At 49.5% G+C, this 20,369-nt stretch overlaps 1 protein-coding gene across 1 annotated transcript in view; it reads left to right on the forward strand.

Annotated features, from left to right (window-relative positions):
• The first annotated feature begins 11,359 nt into the window (after window positions 1-11,359).
• The window catches only part of rabggtb (Rab geranylgeranyltransferase subunit beta), a 30,663-nt gene continuing 21,653 nt past the window's right edge, over window positions 11,360-20,369 (forward strand). The window contains exon 1 of the mRNA XM_055630775.1: window positions 11,360-11,428. Within this exon, the coding sequence (XP_055486750.1) occupies window positions 11,426-11,428 (3 nt within the window). The 5' untranslated portion in view covers window positions 11,360-11,425. The remainder of the gene's footprint in view (window positions 11,429-20,369) is intronic.

Below are 20,369 nucleotides of genomic sequence, written 5' to 3' on the forward strand. Positions count from 1 at the left end.
ACAAGTTCACAAGTTAGAGGAGTAGAATTAGGCCACTTGGCCCATCGTCCACCCTGCCATGGCTGATCTCTGCCTCCTAATCCCATTCTCCTGCCTTCTCCCCATAACACCCGTTCTAATCAAGAATTGTCTATCTCTGCCTTAAATATATCCACTGACTTGTGGCCTCCACAGCCGCCTGTGGCAAAGAATTCCACAGATTCACCACCCTCTGGCTAAAGAAATGCATCCGTGTTGTATTCCGGACGGCAGCATGAATAACAACTTACACACTGGTTGCCTGGATCAAGAGAGAGAGATTTATTATCCAACATTCCCTGCTTATGTTGATCACCAACTCATTAACACATACTTGAATATGCATGAATACATTACACAGCGCTCCTTTTTTTTAAGTATTAAATCTAAGTACTCAGTTACCATTTAAACCCGTTTTCATGAAATTCTAAATGATAACATAAAATATTTATTTAACATATCTCCACATTTTCGTTTTGCTTATACAGTGAGTTACTTAACTTACAAACCTAACCTGACTACTGGTTTACAGATCCTGCCTGATCATCTAACAGTAACACGTGTAACAGGTTTAGATGTTAACTCAACTGTAGATCCACACTTCAGCAGTGTTTTGGAAACACTGACTGGAAGGCGTTTGCAGCCCAGGCCACCCTTGACTCCCACACGGACATTGATTCCTACACATCCTCTGTTCTGGACTTTATAAACTCCACCATCAATAGTGTCACCTCCCTCAAACAGGTGACCATATACCCGAATCAGAAGCCATGGATGAACAGCGAGGTCAGGCTACTGCTGAAAGCACGGGACACCGCTTTCAGGTCAGGCGATGCTCAAGCCTACAGTTCATCCAGGGCTAACCTGAAGAGGGGCATCAGGAAGGCCAAGCACTGCCATAAGCTCAGGATTGAGGAGCACTTCAACAACAACTCCGACCCCCGACGCATGTGGCAAGGCATCCAGGCCATCACGGACTACAGACCTTCCAACATCACCCCCACATCCAGCGACGCCTCCTTCCTTGAGGAGCTGAACCACTTCTATGGCCGCTTCGACAGGGACAATCTAGAGACAGCCATCAAGGCTGTGCTACCTGCCGATCACCAACCCCTCACACTCACCCCCTACGACGTGTACGTGGCACTGAGTAGGACTAATGCACGTAAGGCTGCTGGCCCTGACGGCATCCCCGGGCGCGTGCTCAGGGCCTGTGCTGCGCAGCTGACAGACGTCTGGACTGACATCTTCAACCTGTCACTTGCCCAAGCAGTTGTCCCCACTTGCCTTAAAGCCACCTCCATCGTGCCAGTGCCAAAACACTCCACTGCGGCAAGCCTCAACGACTTCCGTCCAGTTGCACTTACCCCCATCATCACCAAGTGCTTCGAGAGGCTGGTCCTGGCACACCTCAAAGGCTGCCTACCCCCCACACTGGATCCCTATCAGTTTGCCTACCGCAAGAACAGGAGTACGGAGGATGCCATCTCAACGGCACTTCACTCCGCCCTCTCCCACCTCGACAACAGAGACACTTACGTAAGAATGCTGTTCATCGATTACAGCTCAGCATTCAACACCATTATTCCATCAAAACTGATCACCAAACTCGGTAACCTGGGCATCGACCCCTCCCTCTGCAACTGGATACTGGACTTTCTAACCAACAGACCCCAGTCTGTGAGGTTAGACAAGCACACCTCTTCAACCCTCACCCTGAACACCGGCGTTCCTCAGGGCTGTGTGCTGAGCCCCCTCCTCTACTCCCTCTTCACCTATGACTGCACACCTGTACATGGTACTAACACCATCATCAAGTATGCAGATGATACAACGGTGATTGGCCTCATCAGCAACAACGATGAGCTGGCCTACAGGGAGGAGGTCCAGCACTTAGCAGCATGGTGCGCTGACAACAACCTGGCCCTTAACTCCAAGAAGACCAAGGAGCTCATTGTAGACTTCAGGAAGTCCAGAGGCGGCACGCACACCCCCATCCACATTAACGGGACGGAGGTGGAACGTGTTTCTAGCTTCAGGTTCCTGGGAGTCAACATCTCCGATGACCTCTCTTGGACCCACAATACCTCTACTCTGATCAAGAAGGCTCATCAGCGTCTCTTCTTCCTGAGGAGACTGAAGAAGGTCCATCTGTCTCCTCAGATCCTGGTGAACTTCTACCGCTGCACCATCGAGAGCATCCTTACCAACTGCATCACAGTATGGTACGGCAACTGCTCTGTCTCCGACCGGAAGGCATTGCAGAGGGTGGTGAAAATTGCCCAACGCATCACCGGTTCCACGCTCCCCTCCATTGAGTCTGTCCAAAGCAAGCGCTGTCTGCGGAGGGCGCTCAGCATCGCCAAGGACTGCTCTCACCCCAACCATGGACTGTTTACCCTCCTACCATCCGGGAGGCGCTACAGGTCTCTCCGTTGCCGAACCAGCAGGTCGAGGAACAGCTTCTTTCCGGCGGCTGTCACTCTACTCAACAACGTACCTCGGTGACTGCCAATCACCACCCGCCCCCCCCCCCGGACACTCCTCCCACAGGAAAAACATTATGTCTGTATACATGTAAATAGATTTATTTATTGAAATCATTTGCTATGTCGCTCTTCCAGGGAGATGCGAACTGCATTTCGTTGTCTCTGTACTGTACACTGACAATGACAATTAAAGTTGAATCTGAATCTGAATCTGCTCTCTCCATATAGGAGCTGAACGGCTCTCTACTCTTGTCAAAAGTGCCAAGGTTTCCAATGTAGCCCGTGGATGCTACCATCGTGTCGTTCACTTTTTTTAAAGTCCCTTCGAAAATCCCGATATCCTGTCTGTTCTGGTGTAGCAATTCATCTAAAACTTAGCTGTACAAATGCTATTCAGCTTGAGGAACTCGACAAAAAAAACTCAGTCAAAAATGGTATACACTCCCAAGGACAACATCTTGCCACGTAGACACAATATAGAGATAGCCTGACAAACTCTCGACGATTTGTCGAGCTGCTGTTTTAAACTACAGTCCCCCTGCATAGAAGGATCTGCGGGCTATCGAGTCCAGCTCACAAATAACTGCGACACAACTCAGTATCTACTGTTTAAAATGTTAAACAATACTGCATGTTGCAAAACAGTCCTGCACTGTATTTAAAGGATGAGTTGAGTTCACAAACTATCCCATCCTCATCACCAATTTTGTTATATTCCAGACGGCAGAATGAATACCAACTTACACGCAGGTTGCCTGGATCATGAGAGAGAGATTTACTCCCCAACATTCCCTGCTTATATACAACACCAACTCATTAACATATACATGAATATGCATGAATACATTACACTCATCACCTCCTTTCTAAAAGAACGTCCTTCAATTCTGAGGCTTTGCCCTCTGGTCCTAGACTCTCCCACTAGTGGAAACATCCTCTCCACATCCACTCTATCCAGGCCTATCACTATTCTGTAAGTTTAGATGAGATTTTAATTTGATGAGGCAGAAAGAATTGTCCCCAAGTTAGAGGCGCAAGGGGGCAGTTTGGAAGAGATGGGCTCAGATAAGATATCTTTAGTTTAGTTTCAGTTCATTTAGTTTATTGTCCCGTGTACCGAGGTACAATGAAAAGCTTGTGTTGCGTGCTAACCAGTCAGCGGAAAAACAACACATGATTACAATCGAGCCGTCCACAGTGTACAGATACATGATAAGGGACACCAGAAGCCTGTGGCAGGGTCTACGGATTGTAACCAACTACCGAAGCACCGCTCCCTCATCCGCATGTGCCGGCACTTCCCTAGCTGATGACCTGAACTCCTTCTACGCTCGTTTCGAGAGGGGCAACACCACTCCAGGTCTGCCGACTATCGACAATACCGACAGCGGGCTGGCTACCGAAGCTGAAGGGAGGAATGTGCACACATTCTCGCTGTCCGAGCACGACGTGAGGAGGGCACTGACACGGGTGAACACAAGAAAAGCTGCAGGCCCCGATGGCATCTCGGGGCGAGTACTCAAGTCCTGTGCTACGCAGCTAGCTCCAGTGCTCACTACATTATTCAACCTCTCCCTGGACAAGTCCGTGGTCCCTGCCTGCTTCAAAAAATCCATCATTGTACCGGTACCAAAAAATGCCTCCCCAGCCTGTCTGAATGACTACCGTCCGGTGGCCCTTACCTCGGTAGTCATGAAATGCTTTGAGAGGCTGGTGAAGAATCACATCTGCGCCTTCCTCCCTCGGAACATGGACCCGTTGCAGTTTGCATACCGTCCGAACAGGTCCACGGACGATGCGGTCTCCCAGGTCTTGCACATCGCTCTCTCCCATCTGGACAGCCAGAAGGGGGGCTACGTGAGGATGCTGTTCATAGACTACAGTTCAGCCTTCAACACGATAGTCCCCACCAGACTGGCCGGGAAGCTACTGGAATTGGGGCTCAACACCTCCCTGTGTGCCTGGGTCCTGGACTTTCTCACCGCCAGGCCCCAGGTAGTCAAGATGGGAGGGAATACATCGAAGTCCCTCACCCTGAGCACAGGATCGCCCCAGGGTTGCGTCCTCAGCCCCCTATTGTACTCCCTGTACACACATGACTGTGTGGCTAGGTTCAGCTCCAATTCAATAATTAAGTTTGCTGATGACACTGTGGTGGTGGGCCTGATCTCAGACAATGATGAGAGGGCCTACCGGGAGGAGGTGGCTGATCTAGCACTCTGGTGCCAGGAGAACAGCCTCCTCTTGAACATCAAAAAAACGAAGGAGCTGATCATGGACTTTAGGAGGGCACATCATCTGAGGACGTACACTCCATTGAGGATAAATGGGGATCCTGTGGATAGGGTGAACTGTTTTAAATATCTGGGAGTCCACATCTCTGAGGATATGACATGGGCATCACACGCCTCAGCACTCGTGAGTAAGGCAAGGCAGCGCCTTTACCACCTCAGGCAATTGAGGAAATTCAGAGTGTCTCCGAGGATCCTCCAGTGCTTCTACGCAGTGGCGGTGGAAAGCATCTTGTCCAGGAACATTACCATCTGGTTTGGGAATTGCTCTGCCAAGGACAAGAAGACTCTGCAGAGAGTAGTGCGTTCGGCCGAACGCACTATGGGAACTTCACTCACCCCCCTGCAGGAACTATACAACAGGAGGTGCAACTCCAGAGCCAACAATATCATGAGAGACCTCTTCCACCCCTGCGACGGACTGTTCCAGCCGCTACGGTCAGGCAAACGCATCCGTTGCCATGCAGTGAGAACGGAGAGGTTGAGAAGGAGTTTCTTCCCAGAGGCAATTCGGACTGTAAACGCCTATCTCACCAGGGACTAACTCTACTGAACGTTTTTTCCTTCCATTATTTATTATGTAAAATAATATGTGTGTTATGATTGTGTTTATAATTTGTTTGGTTGTTTGTTGTTCCGCGAGCATTGCCACTTTCATTTCACTGCACATCTCGTATGTGTATGTGACAAATAAACTTGACTTGACTTGACTTGGATAGAAGGAATGGGTGACTTTTCGGGTCGAGTACCTTCTTCAGACTGAGTCGGGGGAGAGGGAGATACAGAGATAAGGTGTGTAAAGTGTGAAAACTAGACAAAGGGAATGGACATCAAAGAAAATGTAGAATAGATCATTGTTAGCTCGGAGAAGGTAAGAACAAAATGTAAGCGAGGACACAGACTGGGTGGAGAACTAGGGTGAGGGAGGGGATGTAGAGAGAGAGAGAGGAGGGAAAGCTACTTGAAGTTAGAGAAGTCAATGTTCATACCGCTGCATCTCTGCAGTCAAATCATGGTAATGAATGAATGAATACGTTTATTGGCCAAGTATTCACATACAATGAATTTGCCTTGGTGTTAGGAGTTAGGAATGACACATAAAACATTAATAATAAAACATTATTGATTAAACATGTGAATTAAATAAAATACCAGAGCAAGAGGCTACAGATTTTTGGTTATTGAGTAGAGCAACTACTCGTGGATAAAAGCTGTTTTTATGTCTGGCTGTGGCAACTTTGACAGTCCGGAGTCGCCTTCCAGAGGGAAGTGATTCAAAGAGTTTGTGGCCAGGGTGAGAGGGGTCAGAGATGATCTTGCCCGCTCGCTTCCTGGCCCTTGCAGTGTACAGTTCATCAATGGAGGGAAGGTTGCAGCCAATAACTATCTCAGCTGATCAGACAATTCGCTGCAGCCTCTGGATGTCGTGCTTGGTGGCTGAGCCAAACCAGACCATGATGGAGAAGGTGAGAACAGACCCTACGATGGCCGTGTAGAATTGGACCATCATTGCCTGTGGCAGATTGTGCTTCCTCAGCTGCCGCAGGAAGTACATCCTCTGTTGTGCCTTTTTGACTGTGGAGTCGATGGTAGCCCCCCACTTAAGGTCCTTGGAGATGATGGTTCTCAGGAATTTAACAGACTTAGTCTCGGGATCATCCAATTCTTTATGTACGATACAGGAATCAACCTGGAGGCACAAGCAGCTGCAGATGCTGGAAAATTAAGTTTAGTTTAGATTTACAGTGCGGAAACAAACCCTTCAGCCCACCGAGTCTGCACTGACCAACAATCACCCCCCTCCTCTATCTAACACACTAGTGACAATTTTACTTAAACTAATTAACCTACAAACCTGCACGTCTTTGGAATGTCGAAGAAATCCAGAGCACCTGGAAATACCCACACGATCACAAGGAGACCACAGAGGGTGGTGGGTGCATGGAACTAGCTGCCAGAGGAGGTAATTAAGGCAGGGACTATCCCAAGATATCAGAAAGCATTTGATAAGGTCCCACATAGGAGATTAGTAGGCAAAATGAGGGCACATGGTATTGGGGGTAGAGTGCTGACATGGAAAGAGAAGTGGTTGGCAGACAGGAAACAAAGAGTAGGGATTAACGGGTCCCTTTCAGAATGGCAGGCAGTGACTAGTGGGGTACCGCAAGGCTCGGTGCTGGGACCACAACTATTTACAATATACATCAATGATTTGGATGAAGGGATTCAAAGTAACATTAGCAAATTTGCAGATGACACAAAGCTAGGTGGCAGTGTGAACTGTGTGGAGGATGCTATGAGAATGCAGGGTGACTTGGACAGGTTGGGGGAGTGGGCAGATGCATGGCAGATGAAGTTTAATGCGGATAAATGTGAGGTTATCCACTTTGGTAGCAAAAACAGGAAGGCAGATTACTATCTAAATGGCATCAAGTGGGGAAAAGGGGATCTGGGGGTCCTTGTACATTAGTCTGAAAGTAAGCATGCAGTACAGCAGGCAGTAAAGAAAGTGCATGGCATGTTGGCCTTTTTTACAAGAGGAATCGAATATAGGAGCAAAGATGTCCTTCTGCAGTTGTACAGAGCCCTAGTGAGACCACACCTGGAGTATTGTGTGCAGTTTTGGTCCCCTAATTTGAGGAAGGACATTCTTGCTATTGAGGGAGTGCAGCGTAGGTTTACAAGGTTAATTCCCGGGATGGCAGGACTGTCATGTGCTGAGAGAATGGAGCAGCTGGGCTTGTACACTCTGGAGTTTAGAAGGATGAGAGGATCTCATTGAAACGTATAAGATTGTTAAGGGCTTGGACACACTAGAGGCTGGAAACATGTTCCCGATGTTGGGGGAGTCCAGAACCAGGGGCCACAGTTTAAGAATAAGGAGTTAGCCATTTAGAACGGAGACTAGGAAACACTTTTTCTCACATAGAGTGGTGAGTCTGTGGAATTCTCTGCCTCAGAGGGCGATGAGTATTCTCTGGATACTTTCAAGGGAGAGCTAGATAGGGCTCTTAAAGATAACGGAGTCAGGGATATGGGGAGAAGGCAGGAACGGGGTACAGATTGTGGATGATCAGCCATGATCACATTGAATGGCGGTGCTGGCTCGAAGGGCCGAATGGCCTACTCCTGCACCTTTTGTCCATTGTCAAAGATTTAAGAAACAGTTAGGTACATGGATCAACACAAAATTCTGGACTAACTCAGGGGGACAGGCAGCATCTGTGGAGAGAAGGAATGGGTGACGTTTCGGTTTGTGTCACCCATTCCTTCTCTCCAGAGATGCTGCCTGTCCCGCTGAGTTAGTCCAGCTTATTATGTCCCTCTTCGGTTTAAACCAGCATCTGCAATTCCTTCTTACACAGGTACATGGGTAGGACAGGTTTGGAGGGATATGGACCAAACGTGGGCAGGTGGGACTAGTGTGGGTGGAGCATGTTGGTCGTGTGGGCTAGAGTGGGGCTGAATGGCCTGTTTCCACGCTGTACCACTTCATGAGAACATACAAACTCCGTTTATGGACAGCACCCGGAGTCAGGATCGAACTCGTGTCACTAACTTCCCCCAGCTGTAGCAACCAAAGATCTTGGGTGGGCGGCGCCACTCACGTGGCAGCGGCCTCTGCAGTCCGTCTGTCGTTTTTTTATTTTTTGTCTCGTTTGAATTTAGTTTAAAGTGTTTGTTTTTAATTGGGTATGTGTGTGGGGGCGGGGGGGGAGGGGAAACTTTTAAAATCTTTAAAATATTTATCTTTAACTAGACCAAGTGCAGACCCGTTGGGTCTGTTTCCCCAACAGCGTTTGCGGGGGTGGGGGAGGGGGGCGTGAGGTGTGAAGAGGGGAGGGAGGAGGAGGAAACGGGATAGATTTGGGAGGGAAAGGAGAGCGCTGTAGGGGGTGAGAGATGGGGTGAGAGATGTGGGGGAGGGGGATGGGGAGGAGGGAGGGATGGGGAGAGGTGTGGGGGGAAAGAGGGGAAAGAGTCGGGAGGGAGAGTGGGAGGGGAAGGGGGAGAAAGTGGAAGAGTGGGGAGGGAGGTGGAGAGGGGTAGCGGGAGTGATGGAAGAGGGGCAGAGGGGTAGGGGGAAGGGGGTTGGGGGGAGAGGGAGAGAGGGAAGGGGTGGGGTAGACAGGGAAGGGGGGTGGGGGAGAGAGGGATGGGAGAGGGGTGAGGAGAGGGGGAGGAGAGAGTGGGAGAGAAGTGAAAGGGAGGAGTGGGAGGTGGGAGGGAAGGGTAGAGGGGGTAGCGGGAGTGGTAGAAGAGGGACGGGGGAGTAGTGGAAGAGGGACAGAGGGGTAGGGGATGGGGTGGGGGGGAGAGTGGGGAAGGGAGGGGAAGAGAGAGGGGTGGGGTGGGAGAGGCGTGGGGTAAGGGGATAGAAGTGGAAGAGTGGGGAGGGAGGGGTAGGGGGAGTGGTGAAAGAGGGACAGAGAGGGGTAGGGGAAGGAGGTGGCGGTAGCGAGGGAAGGGGGGTGGGGGAGAGAGAGATGGGTGGGAGAGGGAAACATAGAAATTAAGTGCAGGAGTAGGCCATTCGGCCCTATGAGCCTGCACCGCCATTCAATATGATCATGGCTGATCATCCAACTCAGTATCCTGTACCTGCCTTCTCTCCATACCCCCTGATCCCTTTAGCCACACGGGCCACATCTAACTCCCTCTTAAATATAGCCAATGAACTGGCCTCAACTACCTTCCATGGCAGAGAATTCCAGGGATTCACCATTCTCTGTGTGAAAAATGTTTTCCTCATCTCGGTCCTAAAAGATTTCCCCCTTATCCTTAAGCTGTGACCCCTTGTTCTGGACTTCCCCAACATCGGGAACAATCTTCCTGCATCTAGCCTGTCCAACCCCCTAAGAATTTTCTATAAGATCCCCCCTCAATCTTCTAAATTCTAGCGTGTACAAGCCGAGTCTATCCAGTCTTTCTTCATATGAAAGTCCTGAAATCCCAGGAATCAGTCTGGTGAACCTTCTCTGTACTCCCAACATTTTTCTGGTTTTCTCTAATTTAATAAAAATGTGCAAGTCTTCTTCATATCGAGTTTCAGGGGTGATTTATATAAATATTTTTAAACAATATGTGACAATTTCATGTAGTTTGGTGACTCGGGTCACGAAAGTGCTGAATAAAGCTCCTCGGCCCACAGCCTATTCTCTGTAGTCCCAATATGGCAACAATGTATTTGAGCCTTGGGCATTGTGACATCACACGATGGAACATTCACCATGGGCTGGTGCTGCTTGTGTGGGTGAGAATCCAGTTTCTTTTTGAAATATTGAGGTGGTGGGGGGGGGGGGGGGGGGGGGGGGGGGTGTAGGATTTGATTAAAAAAGCGTACTCAAACACGACGAAATGTAATGAGGAGCGGATACTTAGAAAGAAAAGCGAAATCTCTACCGAAATGGAAAAGACGTCGGCGATTCTGCGTCCGGTTTCAGAGTTGCGGAGCATCAAAGGAAGAAACGCGGCCGGGAGCCGTACATGCAAATGGATCCGTTCCGATTGGACGTCCGCGAGCATCGGGCATTGTGACATCGCACGGCGGGAACGAATCGAAAGGCAGGAAGGGATCCGTACTGCAGGCGGACGGACGGATTTGGATTTGAGTTTTATATAATAGATAGATAGATAGACAGATAGATAGATAGATAGATAGATAGATAGATAGATAGATAGATAGATAGATAGATAGATAGATAGATAGATAGATAGATAGAAGATAGATAGATAGATAGATAGATAGATAGATAGATAGATAGATAGATAGATAGATAGATAGAAGATAGATAGATAGATAGATAGATAGATAGAAGATAGATAGATAGAAGATAGATAGATAGATAGATAGATAGATAGATAGATAGATAGATAGATAGATAGATAGATAGATAGATAGATAGATAGATAGAAGATAGATAGATAGAAGATAGATAGATAGATAGATAGATAGATAGATAGATAGATAGATAGATAGATAGATAGATAGATAGATAGATAGAAGATAGATAGAAGATAGATAGATAGATAGATGATAGATAGATAGAAGATAGATAGATAGATAGATAGATAGATAGATAGATAGATGGCCGCAGGACTTATTTACCATCGCCCGCCGGGGACTTTGACTCTGACATCGGGAGGAGAATGAAGAGAACAGGCGAGAGATAAGACTTTGCCTTCCATCACAGTGAGGTGGAGATTCACTGTGATGGATGTTTGTGTAAATTGTGTTAGTTGTGTCTTGGTTTTTCTTGTGTGTATGACTGCAGAAACAACATTCACCGCTCCCAGCCCTCCACCAGGTGGCGCGCAGTCGCGCATGTGCATTGCCCCTCCGCCTGCGGTCCTTCGTGCGGGGCAGAGGGTGTAGACACCTATAGAGGGGTCCTCGCTGCGGGGCAGTAGAGGGGGGGGGCGCGGGCCATTGCTGGACACCTATGGTGGGGTCCTCGCTGCGGGGCAGCATCAGTGGTTGAGGTCCTACGTGCGGGGCACTGGCGGTTGGTGGCCACCTCTGTGTGGGGTCCTTGCTGCGGGGCGCGGGCGGGCGGTGGCCACCTCTGTGTGGGGTCCTTGTTGCGGGGCACTGGAGAGCCGGGCGGCGGCGGCGACGGGAGGAGGATGGTGAGGAATGAGAGAGCGGAATGTTCTGGAAACGGGGGGGTCGGGGTTGGGGGGGGGAGGGGGACATGAGGGGGAGGGGGACATGAGGGGGGGGGGCGGGGGCCACATGAGGGGGGAGGTGAGGAGGAGAGGAGGTGGAGGGTCAGGGAGTGAATGAGGGAGGTGTGGAGGGGGCAGGGAAGGGTTGGGGAGGGAGAGTGAGGGGGTGAATTAGGGAGTGTGTGTGAGGAGGAGAGGATGAGGGAAGACGTGGTAGGGGGGGGGAGGGGGAGGAGTAGGGGCAAGGGGGGGGTTGGGGGGGGGGTGGGGGTGGGGGGCAAGGAGGGAGGTTGTAGGGTAGGAAGGATGAGGGGGAGGATGAGGGAGGGAGTGAGTGAAGGAGGGTTAGGGTGTAGGGTAGGATGAGGAGGTGAGGGAGGGGGAGGAGTAGGGGCAAGGGAGGGGGGGTTGAGGGAGAGGGGGGAGAGGGTGAGGGAGGGTAAGAGGGAGGTGGGGGTAGGAAAAATTAGGGTATGGAGGAGAGGAGGGACAGAGTAAGGGAGTGAGGTAAGAGGGTGTAGGGGGGGCTGGGGAGTGGGAGGGGGAATTAGGGAATGGGTGGCAGAGGGGGAGGGAGAGATGGGTGAGGGGAAGGGTGAGGATAAGAGGGAAAGGTAGGAGAGGTAATGAGGGTCAATGAAGTGGGGAGCCAGTTCATTGGCTATATTTAAGAGGGAGTTGGATGTGGCCCTTGTGGCCAAGGGGATCGGGGGGTATGGAGAGAGGGCAGGTACGGGATACTGAGTTGGATGATCAGCCATGATCATATTGAATGGCGGTGCAGGCTCGAAGGGCCGAATGGCCTACTCCTGCACCTAATTTCTATCTTTCTATGTTCTATGTTTCTATGTAAGGGAAGGAGTGAGGATAGGGGAGTGAGGCGAAGGGTGAGGATAAGAGGAGGGGGCAGGAGGGGTTAGGGGAGGGCTCGGTGGGATGTGGAGGGAGGAGGTGTGGCGAGTGTGAGGAGGGGCCGGAATGAGGGTGGTCGTAACGGAGGGCAGTGAGAGGTGGGTGAGTGGGAGAATGGTGTTTTTCGGGGAGTGGGACTGAGAGACGATGGAGGGGAATCAAAGGAGGAGATGCGGGAGGTAGAAGATAGACACAAAATGCTGGAGTAACTCAGCGGGTGAGGCAGCATCTCTGGAGAGGAGGAATGGGCGACGTTTCGGGTCGAGACCCCTCAGTATGACAAAAGATCTCGACCCGAAACGTCGCCCATTCCTTCTCTTCAGAGATGCTGCCTGTCCCGCTGAGTTACTCCAGCGTGTTGTGTCTACCTTTGATTTAAACCAGCACCTACAGTTCTTACTTACACAGGTACAAGGTGGAGATGTGTAAATGGAGGACAATTATTGCTCAGTTACAGCGGGGAAGAGAGTTTCAGTAGTGTGATAGAGGGAAACTGGGTGAATGGAAGGATTGAAATCGGGCAGGGCCAAGTATAAGGGGGTGGGGGGGGGGGGGGACAAGCCAGTGGTTGAGTTTTTGGAAGCATAGGGGTATGATATCAAAAGAAATGTATGGAAAGACAGGGCTAAATGACAGGGAATGTGACTGGAGTGCTGTGTGGGAAAATGTTTGATGCTCATAAGTGATAGGAGCAGAATCAGGCCATTCGGCCCATCGTGTCTACTGCACCATTCAATCATGGCTGATCTATCTTTCCCTCTCAACCCAATTCTCCTGCCTTCTCCCCACAATCCCTGACAACCGTTTTAATCAAGAATCCATCTCGGCCTTAAATATATCCACTGACTTGGCCTCCACAGCCGTCTGTGGAAAAGGATTCTACAGATTCACCACCCTCTGGCTAAGTAAATTCCTCCTCATCTCCTTTTTAAAGGTACATCCTTTTATTTTGAGACTATGCCCTCTGGTCCTAGACACTCCCACAACTGATGATACAAGAGTGAGTGGTTTTGCAGACAGTGAAGATGGTTGTGAACGATTGCAGCCGGATCTGGATCGATTGGCCAGGTGGGCTGAGGAATAGTTGATGGAATTTAATACAGAGAAGTGTGAGGTGTTGCATTTTGGGACGTCGAACAAGGGCAGGACCTACACAGTGAATGGTCGGCCTCTGGGTAGTGTTGTAGAGCAGAGGGATCTAGGAGTACAGGTGCATCAGATTCAGATTCAGATTCAATTTTAATTGTCATTGTCAGTGTACAGTACAGAGACAACGAAATGCATTTAGCATGGTTCCTTGAAGGTCAAGTCGCAGGTAGATAAGGTGATCAAAAAGGGTTTGGGCACTTTGACCTTCATCAGTTAGAGTATTGAGTATAGAAGTTGGGAGGTCATGTTTCAGTTGTATAAGACGTTGGGGAGGCTGCATTTAGAATATTGTGTTCAGTTCTGGGCACCATGTTATAGGAAAGATGTTGCCAAGCTTGAAAGGGTTCCGAAAATAGTTTTACGAGGATGTTGCCAGGACTAGAGGGTGTGAGCTACAGGGAGAGGTTGAGTAGGCTGGGTCTCTATTCCATGGAGCGCAGGAGGATGAGTGAGATCTTATAGAGGTGTACAAAATCATGAGAGGAATAGATCGGGTAGATGCACAGACTCTCTTGCCCAGAGTAGGGCAATCTAGGACCAGAGGACATAACTTTTTCACACAGAGGTTGGTGGGTGTATGGAACAAGTTGCCGGAGGAAGTAGTTGAGGCTGGGACTATCCCATCGTTGATTAACTGGAAACATCCGTTCCACATTCAGGCCGATTGCCATCAAACGTTCATCATATGTTATGTCCATCACTCCCCAGGGATCATTCTGGTAAACCTCCTCTTGACCTGCTCCAGTGCATCCTTCCACAGCACTCCACACAGCGGTAGATTTGTTGCCTCACAGCGCTCCACACCCTTCTGTGGCATAACTTTGTTATGGCAGCATTGGAGTCAGAATGTGTTCTTTTGATCTCTCTGCCCCCTCCCCTGACTCTTGCTACTCGAATGTTATGATGATTGCAGTGAATACATATAGTCAAACAGCACAGAAACAGCCCTTCGGCCCAACTGGTCCAAGATGTCCCAGCTAAGCCTGTCCCATCTGCCTGCATTGGCCCATATCCCTCTAAACCTTTCCATAAACCATATACCATTACATATAATGGTATATGGACACACTGATCTGTTTTGTAGTCAATGCCTACTATGTTCTGCTGTGCTGATGCAAAGCAAGAATTTCATTGTCCTATCAGGGACACATGACAATAAACTCTTGAATCTTGAATCTATTCCTGCACCTATCCAAATGTTTCGCATGTTGCTGCAGTAGCTGCCTCAACTACCCCCTTCTGGCAGCTCGTTCCATTCATCCACCGCGCTGTGTGTGAAAACATTACCCCGCGGGTCCTGATTAAATCTGTCCCCTCTCAGGTCCTTTGTTGGGTACTGGTTGAGACTGGTATGTAGAGAATCGTCAAGAGAGTCTCTTTCACTTAGTTGAGTTTAGAGATACAGCGTGGAAACAGGCCCTTCGACCCACTGAGTCCGCACCGACCAGCGATTCCTGCACACTAACACTATCCCACACACACTGGGGACAATTTACACTTATACCAAGCCAATTAACCTACAAACCTGCACGTCTTTGGAGTGTGGGAGGAAACTGAAAATCTCGGAGAAAACCCACGGGGAGAACGTGCAAACTCCGCACAGACAGCACCCGTAGGCGGGATTGAACCCGGGTCTCTGGCGCTGCAAGCATTGTAAGGCAGCTCCTCTACCACTGTTGCCCTTTCCTATCTCTTGAAGAATCTTGCAGTGGTTAGGCCAGGGCTTGGTTCTGGGTAAAAGGGTGAAGTCTTGAGCTGAGTGATTCACTATTTCTACGAAGAGCCGAGGAGATTTATTTCCAGTGTTTACTTCTTGTTAATGTCATGAAAGCATATGTTATAATTTAATGGGTATGCATGATTACTCATCCTTTGAGCTTCTTCCCCAGTACACACACATTCTCCCCAATCACCACACCCCACCACCGTCACCCTGCTCTTTTCTCCTACTCAGTATACTCATCACCCATCCACATTTGGCCCACATTTCCCTTTTATCCCCCTCTTTCCCATTCTGCCCATATCCCTCCCACCACCACTTCTTCCTTCGCTCCATAGATGCTGCCTCACCCGCAGAGTTTCTCCAGCATTTTTATCTACCTTCGACTTTTCCAGCATCTTCTTAAACACCTCCTCTTCTCATGTTAATTGACAAACCTTTTACCTCCTTTTCACCTCCAGCCTTTGTCACGATCTCCACCCTTTGGGAGGTGGTGTTGGAGTAGTCTGGGCGCGTAACTGCAGTGCCTCCTGTAGATGGTTCACACTGCAGCCACTGAGTGCCGGTGCTGGAGTCAATACAGGTTCAGGGAGGTGGATTAGGTGCTGGTCAAGTGGACTGACATGCCCTGAATAAGCAACACTCCTGCATCTGTGGTTTAATGGGAAAAACAAGGAACTGCAGAAACTCAGCGTGTCAGGTAGCATCTGTGGAGAACATGGATAGGTGACGTTTCACAGAGTGCTGGAGCAACTCAGTGGGTCAGGCAGCATCTGTGGAGAACATGGATGGGTGACATTTCACAGTGTGGTGGCGTTTCACAGAGTGCTGGAGTAACTCAGAGGGTCAGGCAGCATCTGTGGAGAACATGGATAGGTGACGTTTCACAGAGTGCTGGAGTAACTCAGCAGGTCAGGCAGCATCTGTGGAGAACATGGATAGGTGACGTTTCACAGAGTGCTGGAGTAACTCAGCGGGTCAGGCAGCATCTGTGGAGAACATGGATAGGTGATGTTTCACAGAGTGCTGGAGTAACTCAGCGGGTCAGGCAGACCGTTAACATGGATAGGTGACGTTCCGGGTTGGAACCCTTCTTCAGAATGAGAGTCAGGGGAGAGGGAAACTAGAGTTGGGAAAAGATTCAGAATAAATCAGAGGTGATTTTTGCAGTGCTGAGGCGGAGCCCACAATGGATCATTGTTGGCTGTGGAAGAGGTGATAACAAAGGGATGTATGGATGTGAACAGTGAAACTGGCAGGATGTCTAATGTGGGCGAGGAGCAGGAAGAGAGGGCTACTTGAAGTTGTAGAAGTCAATGTTCATACCGTTGGGGTGTAAGCTGCCCAAGTGAAATATGAGGTGCTGTTCCTTGCTCTGACAGTGCAGGAGGCCCAGGACAGAAAGGTCAGTGTGGGAATGGGAGGGGGCGTTAAAGTGTTTGGCAACCAGGAGATTGCTTAGGCCAAGGCAGGCTGAGCGTAGGTGTTCAGTGAAACGATCGCCAAGTCTGCGCTTGGCCGGTGTATAGGAGTCTACACTGAGAGCAACAGATACAGATGGAGTGAAGGAATAGGTGACGCTTTGGGTCAATCCCCTTCTTCAGACTGATGTGGGTGGGGGGGGGGGGGGGGGGCACACCCACATCAGTCCGATGAAGGGTCTCGACCCGAAACGTCACCTGTTCCTTCGCACCATAGATGCTGCTGCACCCGCTGAGTTTCTCCAGCATTTTTGTCTACCTTCGATTTTCCAGCATCTGCAGTTCCTTCTTAAGTATTCTGAACCCTGGTGTCTTTCCCTGCTCTACATTTTGTACTTGTGCTCCATTGTATTTATATCTAGTACTTGATTTTATTGGATAGCGTTCAAACAAAAGCTTTTCACTGTACAGTTCTTCAAACACAACGATAATTAACCTAAACATGAGGGGTGTGACTGTGTCCTGGAATACCTTATCCAGGTATTTGCCTCCCCTTGAATGCTGAAGCATCAACCTTGTGACAAAGTTCCTTGTGCAGTCATTATTTACTGCAGCAGAGAATAAGATTGCTTATACCAAGTGGGTGAAAGGTTACATGAAGCTAGGAATGCAACATGGAGATTGTGTTCAGATAGAAACATAGAAAATAGGTGCAGGAGTCGCCCATTCGGCCCTTCGAGCCAGCACCGCCATTTAATATGTTCATGGCTGATCATCCACAATCAGTACCCCGTTCCTGCCTTCTCCCCATATCCCTTGATTCCGTTAGCCCTAAGAGCTAAATCTAACTCTCTCTTGAAAACATCCAGTGAATCGGCCTCCACTGCAGAGAATTCCACAGATTCACAACTCTCTGGGTGAAAATGTTTATCCTCATCTCAGTTCTAAATGGCCGACCCCTTATTCATAAACTGTGGCCCCTGGTTCTGGACTCCCCCAACATGGGGAACATGTTTCCTGCATCTAGCCTTTCCAATCCTTTAAGAATGCGCTGCGATCTTATGTAGTGGTGGTGCAGGCTTGAGCGGTCTATCCTAACCTGTACGTATTTGTGGGTTATATGGAAGGCATTTCTGGTGTGTGACTGGCAATCCATTCAATAACGTAGGCAGCGCAGGATGTTTGAAGCAGAGGGGGAGGGGGAGCGGTGGGCCAGGAACAAGACTACCAAAAACAACAGGCCGGCAGAATGGTGCATCTGCTGGAGCTGCTGCCTCACAGCGCCAGGTACCCTGGTTCAATCATCACCTCAGGAGCTGTCTGTGTGGAGTTTGTATGTTCTTCCTGTGATTGGCCCACCTTCATTCTTTGAGTATTTTTTACATTTCAAGATAGACTTTATTTGAGAAATAAGTATATACAACACATGATCCTTAAACTCCTTCTGACATTCTCAGAGGCTATACATACACAATCCAGTTTCCCCAAATCACAATTACGCCCCTGTAGGCCCACTGGCGTGGGATGCCTTCCTTTATTTAGAGGGGCGTCTCCACCACACCCTGCCCCCCCATGTCCAGCAGTGGAAGGACCCTAGACTGTGGTCCTCCCCCACCAAACCTTGGCGTTGGCTGCACCGAGCTTCAGTGCGTCCCTCAGCATATACTCCTGTAGTCTGCAGCGGGCCAGTCGGCAACATTCCCCGACGGACATCTTGCTCTGCTGGGTGGTGAACAACGCTCGGGCAGACCAAAGAGCGTCTTTCACCGAGTTGATGACCCTCCAGCAGCACTCGATATCAGTCTCTGAATGTGTCCCTGGGAACAGTCCGTAAATCACAGAGTCCTCTGTGACGGAGCTGTTCGGAATAAATCGTGACAGGGACCCTTGCAAACCTCTCCAGACTCTCTTTGCAAATCCACACTTGGCCCGGCACTGATTAAGGCTCCAAAGTCTCAAGATAAGTGCATGCCATTTATGACTGAGATAAGAAGTATTGTATGTACATAGTGAGTTGTAACTTGTCTTTATACACTCACTGGAATGTGAATGATGCTGGCTCCGGCACCATTTATTATGCATTGAGAGTGGTGCAGAACACAGAGCTGTAAGTCAGGTGAAGACTGTGGTGAAGAAAGTGTTTGGCACTCTTGGCTTCATTGGGGAGTGTGGGTACAAAGGTTGTGACATCAAGGAAAGTCGGACTTGATATTGAAGGATATCATGACAGTAATATTTAAGAAAAATCGGCAGATGCTGGAAATATCGAAGGTAGACAAAAATGCTGGAGAAACTCAGCGGGTGAGGCTATGGAGTGAAGGAATAGGTGACGTTTCAGGTCGAGACCCTTCTGACTGATGTCAAGTCAAGTTTATTTGTCACATACACATACGAGATGTGCAGTGAAATGAAAGTGGCAATGCTCGCGGACTTTTGTGCAAAAAGACAAACAACCAAACAAACTATAAACACAATCATAACACATATTATTTTACATAATAAATAATGGAAGGAAAAACGTTCAGTAGAGTTAGTCCCTGGTGAGATAGGCGTTTACAGTCCGAATGGCCTCTGGGAAGAAACTCCTTCTCAACCTCTCCGTTCTCACCGCATGGCAACGGAGGCGTTTGCCTGACCGTAGCAGCTGGAACAGTCCGTTGCAGGGGTGGAAGGGGTCTCTCATGATATTGTTGGCTCTGGAGTTGCAATTCCTGATGTATAGTTCCTGCAGGGGGGCAAGTGAAGTTCCCGTAGTGTGTTGGCCGAACGCACTACTCTCTGCAGAGCCTTCTTGTCCTTGACAGAGCAATTCCCAAACCAGATGGTAATGTTCCCGGACAAGATGCTTTCCACCGCCACTGCGTAGAAGCACTGGAGGATCCTCGTAGACACTCTGAATTTCCTTAATTGCCTGAGGTGGTAAAGGTGCTGCCTTGCCTTACTCACGAGTGCTGAGGCGTGTGATGCCCATGTCATATCCTCGGAGATGTGTACTCCCAGATATTTAAAACAGTTCACCCTATCCACAGGATCCCCATTTATCCTCAATGGAGTGTACGTCCTCGGATGATGTGCCCTCCTAAAGTCCATGATCAGCTCCTTCGTTTTTTTGATGTTCAAGAGGAGGCTGTTATCCTGGCACCAGAATGCTAGATCAGCCACCTCCTCCCGGTAGGCCTTCTCATCGTTGTCTGAGATCAGGCCCACCACCACAGTGTCATCAGCAAACTTGATTATTGAATTGGAGCTGAACCTAGCCACACAGTCATGTGTGTACAGGGAGCACAATAGGGGGCTGAGGACGCAACCCTGGGGCGATCCTGTGCTCAGGGTGAGGGGCTTCGATGTATTCCCTCCCATCTTGACTACCTGGGGCCTGGCAGTGAGAAAGTCCAGGGCCCAGGCACACAGGGAGGTGTTGAGCCCCAATTCCATTAGTTTCCCGGCCAGTCTGGTGGGGAATGTGGGGGTGGGGGGGGGCACCCACCCCCACATCAGACTGAAGAAGGGTCTCGACCCAAAATGTCACCTATTCCTTCACTCCATAGATGCTGCCTCACCCGCTGAGTTTCTCCAGTGTTTTTGTCTACCTTCATGAGAGGAATAGATCGGGTAGATGCACAGAGTCTCTTGCCCAGAGTAGGGGAATCGAGAACCAGAGGACATAGGTTCAAGGTGAAGGGGGAAAGATTTAATAGGA

This window comes from Leucoraja erinacea, unplaced genomic scaffold (assembly GCF_028641065.1).
Source record: "Leucoraja erinacea ecotype New England unplaced genomic scaffold, Leri_hhj_1 Leri_52S, whole genome shotgun sequence".
Classification (NCBI taxonomy): Eukaryota; Metazoa; Chordata; class Chondrichthyes; order Rajiformes; family Rajidae; genus Leucoraja; species Leucoraja erinaceus.